General features: G+C 43.3%; 1 protein-coding gene across 2 annotated transcripts; it reads left to right on the top strand.

Annotated features, from left to right (window-relative positions):
* Window positions 1-2,099: 2,099 nt before the first annotated feature.
* On the top strand, window positions 2,100-5,911 carry LOC112874564 (CBL-interacting protein kinase 10-like). 2 transcript variants are annotated; one of them, XM_025937944.1, is made up of 2 exons: window positions 2,100-2,710; window positions 3,598-5,911. In XM_025937944.1, the coding sequence occupies exon 2, from the start codon at window positions 4,420-4,422 to the stop codon at window positions 5,761-5,763; it is 1,344 nt and encodes a 447-aa protein (XP_025793729.1). In that variant the 5' UTR covers window positions 2,100-2,710; window positions 3,598-4,419; the 3' UTR covers window positions 5,764-5,911. The 2 variants fall into 2 exon arrangements, with proteins under 2 accessions (XP_025793729.1, XP_025793728.1); XM_025937943.1 differs by having other exon boundaries at window positions 2,101-2,710; window positions 4,076-5,911.
* Window positions 5,912-6,312: the final 401 nt, after the last annotated feature.

Below are 6,312 nucleotides of genomic sequence, written 5' to 3'. Positions count from 1 at the left end.
GGCACTCAAATTTTCATTTGTAATCTGCTGGTCTGGCCGTTTCGTACTAAACCTGTCTTTATTTACAGACAACAGAACCAATTTGCAGTTTTTTCAAGACGAAAATGTTGAAGGGTAGAAGGGATTAGTTTGGCTTGCAGTAGCTGAATCCTAAATAAAAGCTGCATGTTGCCATATATCCCGTAGCTGCACCGTTGCCTAGCAGTAGCGTTGTGGCTTTGATAGACTCCGAATGAATTAGACGACTCTGATTGCGGCAAACATTGAGAAGCAGCCGTGTGATCGAATCGGACGTAAATGCAAAGATTATCGCGCGCCAAACAGGTGGTGGTGTCTCCACTTGTAAGTACAGTAGATCTGATCATCAGAAGTTGCGCAGACCGATCCCGTCAGGCTGTCAGTGCGCCGCGAGAGGAGCAGCGGCCTCTCGTGCCTCGGAAGAGCTAAGCCCCCCTCCAAATTTCCTGGCCCCGCAGCGGCAGGTTGCCACGGGCGAGACGTCGAGACCCAACAGTGGCTCCACGGGAAACTACCCCACCAAACAAAGATCGATCGAGCTCGACGCCGGCCGGGGGTCCCGCGTACTGTCACCAACGGCCCGCGCGTCTTTTGTTCGTCTCGCGTGGGTCGCCGATCCCGATCGGGACGTCGCGCCGGCGGCGGCTGGCGCAGGCAGGGAATGATCGACATGACCGAGGACCGAGACGCGGAGTGGTGGTGGTGGGGGTGGTTTCGGCGTCGCTTTCCGGCGAAATATCTCTTGGTCTTGGCCGCGCACCCGGCCGCCGCCGTGACAGCGGCCGGCCGGGGCGCTGATCCGGGCACCGGTGGGAGCGTGACGGGATGAAATGGTTGCTACCTTCCCTCGTCTCTGCCTCGTTCATCCCTCGCTTACCCTTTTCTACCTAGCTTCTTCGCAAGCAATTCTTTGCGTGCAGCGTTTGGATTTACTCCTTGAGCTCTTTATCTTTTTATCGCGTCCGTCACTGTTCTTTTTATTATTATGGGCACTTTCCCCATGCATGTCTATCTTCGTCGATGGGAGGAGATGAGGAGCTGGCCGCCAGTTGTCAGGTAGCCAGCTTCATCTCTATCCGCTCGCGCCGTGTGGACAAGAACAAATCTTTCGCTCCACTTTTCTTTTCTCTTCCTCTCGCCGTGAATGAAGACCGGGTATAGCTAGAGTGCTCATCGATCTCACGTGAGACGGTACTGGTACCCCTCCGTCCAAAAAAATTAAGTGATTTCAAATTTTATCAAATTTGTATAAAATAGTATCAATACTTATATTGTAAAATAAATATCATTAGACTAATTATATAATATATTTTCATACTAAATCTATTTAGAGACATAAATATTAGGAGTCTTTTATATAAATTTGATCAAACTTAAAATTATTTAACTTTTTAGGAAGTGAGAATTGCATTATTTTAAGGACGGAGGATGTACGACGCATGGATCGGGTTGGTTTAAAACCGGTGAATTAGTTTAATCTGAAAGCATGGATCGAGATCGCCGCGACTGGTATATATCATCACAGTGCAGGCCGTGGCAGGCGCGTTCAAACATCTCTGTCGCACAAATGCTCCGTCAACAACCTCCCATGGTGGCCCTGAACAATTCTAACCCCAATTTCTCTCTGGAAAATTCCAGAACATCAGACTGGACCAAGGAAGGATGCATGGTACTTGGTGCGTATCACTCACGCCGATCGGTGTCGTGGTGTACTGCGCTCGATCGATGTGGACTCTAGGGCATCGATGATGCGTACATGTTCGTGCGTGCCTCGGTTACAGGGGATATTCTTGCTCAAGCGTTTCTTGCGTCTCACCTCCGTCGTTGCCGATTGGTCCAAGGAATTTGGTTTGCGATTGTGCCTATCCAATCGGCCAGCCCCACGTCACTCTGCAGATATTTTGCACCTTCCGGCACCATGCGTTACCGTCTTGCTGAAGCGTTGCTTTGTTGCCCAACTAGCCGCCATGGACACACTAGTGCTTGGCTTACGAGGCCAAGGATATGATTAAGATGACTTGGTTAGCATTTACCCACTAATTAAGTTGGCTCTCCATAGCATCCACAATGCCTGCAGGCTGCAGGTCTCGTCCATTTGAAATTTTGAACGGGCCATCGCCGCCGGTGGAAAGATGCGAGCTGTCCACCACCACCACCACCACCACCACCACCACCACCACCAATACCGGACGCCATTATCGGATCACGGAGAGCAATACGATTCGGTCCAGCCCATGCAGCGCAGGAGGGCGAATAAACAAGCGCTCCGCTCCACTACCAGCCCTGCTGCTCCACTGTCCGCTCCAACAAACATACTCCTACGAGCTAACGGTGGGCCCGGCCGAGAAGAACAGCATCGCCAGTGCTGGGCCCACGGTCAGTGGGCAGTAGATTAGTGCTCTTCCAGGTCCCAGGCAGCCCGTGGCCGTCGATCTCTGCCGGCCAACGACGAAGCCCCGCCTATAAGTAAGGTCTCGCGTGGTTTGGCTCGCCCGATTGAACGAATCTCCTGCTAGTTTCTCGGTCGTTGTATACAGAGTCTTTCTGCAAAACTTTGGGCAGAGGAATCGCATCTCGGCGAGCTCTCTTCTGGCGCGCAGAGGCTCCTCCGCTCATCTTGCCTGAATCTTTCTGCAAGGGAGGCCTGCTTTGGGGGGGGCAGTTCTTTCGCTTCTCGGATCGCCGGGATCAGGTATGTGTATCACTCTCTAGCTCTGGTTGAAGCGGCTAAAGAATTTATCCTATCATGAACATGGCTTTGGATCTTTGTTTTCCGGGATCAGCATGTATGCCCGCTCACATGTCATTCGACATCAAAATGGTTGAATAGATTTTTGAGGGAATAAATGGTTGAATAGATTGGTGATTCCTACTCTTGGTTGTGAAACACTGATGTAGTCTGGTAGCCTCTTGGTTTTTGGACTTGGTCTATACAGATATACACGACTTATTCCCATCAGCAGCCCGTGTCCTGTTGTGTGCACGAGAGATGTGATCATGTAGTTGCATTACCCAGTGATTTCAGATCAATCTACCTATGAGTACGTAAATGCACGTCATTTAAGAGTATCATGAGTACTTTCTCTTCTAGATAGTTGGCCTCGTCAGGAACAATCCACACCGTAGTTACTACTAGTGGCCTAGCTAGGATCCTGCTCTCTGTATACTGGTTATTGCAGGTCCAGCTCTCTGTAAACAGGGGCTCTTTCTTATTTTGATAGATTTTTTTATTTCCTCCAAGCTTGTATAATTATCCATGTAGCCTCATCTTTCTTGATCCGGGTTAAAGGACAAACATAAACTCAAGTTATCAAACCACATGTGGATCACAAGAGAATCACAAGTCATAGTTGAATAGACCAAGAGAAGCATAATTAAGGTAGCCCATATGCGGATCCAATTATGTTGCTGTATCATTTGGGGTTAAGAGACACTAGTACAGTACTATTCGGTTACGAAAATAACAACAAATTTGCTCTTCATATTCGTATCGAAAACAGATAGTTGCATGGCAACATTCTTGTTTTTCATCTCTAAAAGATCTTTCCCTAACCTTTTATACATGTTTTCTCTTGGCAGCATTGAGCTTTCAGTAAAAGATTAAAAATATCAAAAACAGATAGTTGCATGACAACATTCTTGTTTTCATCTCTAGAAGATCTTTTCACTAACCTTTTATACATGCTTTCTCATGGCTGCATTGAGCTTTCAGTAAAAGATTAAAAATATCAAAAACAGATAGTTGCATGACAACATTCTTGTTTTCATCTCTAGAAGATCTTTTCACTAACCTTTTATACATGCTTTCTCATGGCTGCATTGAGCTTTCAGTAAGAGATTAAAAATATCGAAAATAGATAGCTGCATGGCAACATTCTCGTTTTTCATCTCTGAAAGATTTTTTCACTAACCTTTTATACATGCTTTCTCTTGGCTGCATTGAGCTTTCAGTAAGAGATTAAAAATATCGAAAATAGATAGCTGCATGGCAACATTCTCGTTTTTCATCTCTGAAAGGTTTTTTCACTAACCTTTTATACATGCTTTCTCTTGGCAGCATTGAGCTTTCAGTAAGAGATTAAAAATATCAAGGGATGCTGAAATATGTGCTTGCATGGTAGAGTTGCTTGCCTAACAACCGGTGGGATAGCCACATATATCCGTACTTCACTTGATTTTGATGACATCAGAGTACAATATGCACAACAATTGCTCTATGTGCGCACGGACAATGGGACTAGGCTTGATAGCTCAACCATCACGTTAGGTTACTTTCTTGGAGGAGACGGGTGAAAATTGTTGGTCATTTACAGACCCCTTCTACATCATTTGGTGCTTATCATCAGCTTTATAAGTTTCAAGAAAAATATTACTTTCCATCCATAAAACACCGGGAATAAGATGACCGAGAAAGAAAATATTCTAATGCAAAGATATGAGATGGGAAAGTTACTTGGGAAAGGGAGTTTTGCCAAAGTTTACCATGCTCGTTGTCTTAAGACTTCACATAGTGTTGCTATCAAGGTGATTGACAAAGATAAGATCTTGAAGTGTGGTCTTATGGATCAAATAAGTCGAGAGATTTCAGTGATGAAGTTGGTGAAACATCCAAATATTGTCCAACTGTACGAGGTGATGGCTACTAAAACCAAAATATATTTTGTGTTAGAGTATGTCAAGGGAGGAGAGTTGTTCAAGAAGGTTCAACGAGGAAGGCTAAAAGAAGATGCTGCTCGTAAATATTTCCAGCAACTAATTAGTGCTATTGATTTTTGTCATAGTAGAGGAGTTTATCACCGTGATTTGAAGCCTGAAAATCTTCTTCTTGATGAAAGTCGCAATCTAAAGATTTCAGACTTTGGTTTAAGTGCACTTCCAGATTGCAAGAGACAAGACGGGTTACTCCATACAAGTTGTGGTACTCCTGCATATGTTGCTCCAGAAGTAATAAGTAGAAAAGGATACGATGGTGCAAAGGCTGACATATGGGCTTGTGGAGTAATTCTCTATGTGTTGTTGGCAGGATATCTTCCTTTCCAGGATAAGAACTTGGTAGACATGTATAAGAAAATTTGTAGAGCAGAACTCAAATGGCCAAGTTGGTTTTCTTCAGATATCCGGAAGTTTTTGCAACGTCTTCTTCATCCAAACCCTAGTGCACGGATCTCTATTGCAAAAATCATGGATCATCCTTGGTTTAGAACTGGTCTTGAGGAAAGATTGTTTGATTATGCCATGAATTCAACAGAAAATATTATGCCTGTTGACATGAATTTGGCTTTGGATTATTTAAATGCAAATACAGTTGAGGGTAATCAAGCAGTAGAAAAACTTATTAATTTGAATGCTTTTGACATCATCTCTCTTGCTAATGGATTTGATCTCTCTGGCATATTTGAGGAAACCTCAAACAAGACGGAGACTAAATTCACATCTACCAACACAGTTTCGACAATCATTACAAAGCTTGAGGAAATTGCAACAAGCTTACAACTAAAGGTAACAAAGAAAGGTGGAGGGTTGCTGAACATGGAAAGTTCCAAACCAGGAAGAAAAGGTGTGATGTCCATAGATGCTGAAGTATTTCATGTCACATCAAATTTTCATCTAGTGGAGATCAAGAAAACCAATGGTGATACCCTCGAGTATCAAAAGGTTATGAAACAAGGTATGAGGCCAGCACTAAAAGACATTGTGTGGGCTTGGCAAGGTGAGCAACCTGAAAAAGAGAAGCAACAATCTTAGATGCTATGACAAGTGTAATACTAGTAGAAACTCCCATTGTTGATTCAATAATGTACACTTCTGTTTCGTTTCCGAATCCTCATATTTTTAGCGTAGAATTTTACGTTTCTATTGGCTACTCAACTGGAAATGGTTTCTATCTTGAGAAGGGTTTTCTTAAACCAATGATTTCGATTATTGAAAAATTATTAAAAGGAAACCAGTTTTACATCAACCAAGATTCAACATATTTATAAACACACTAGCAGCATATATTTCTCCCCTTTATTTTATCCAAATTTGCTACACGATAAGGTTGGCTCCAAAGTTAAGGTGCACAAGTGAATTCATAAGCAAAAGGTGTGTGTTGTGGGGTAATGAAAGAAGTTTAGACTGATACTTTCTTTGGATTCATATCCACTATTCTTTTTCTATGAAAAAATAGAATATTTTTCAGCTACAAAGCTATGTATTTATGAAAAAACACAGTCACAAAGGCATATTGTTTATTATGTTAAATTTGGCATGAAAAGCACTAGAATAGTTTATCTCAGAAGATGAAAATATTAG

Source organism: Panicum hallii, chromosome 9, assembly GCF_002211085.1.
Source record: "Panicum hallii strain FIL2 chromosome 9, PHallii_v3.1, whole genome shotgun sequence".
Classification (NCBI taxonomy): Eukaryota; Viridiplantae; Streptophyta; class Magnoliopsida; order Poales; family Poaceae; genus Panicum; species Panicum hallii.
This window is presented reverse-complemented; position numbering and strand designations above follow the sequence as displayed.

Coding starts and splice junctions, on each gene's coding strand:
- LOC112874564 (XM_025937944.1), top strand. CDS start 4,420: ATGACCGAGAAAGAAAATATTCTAATGCAAAGATATGAGATGGGAAAG.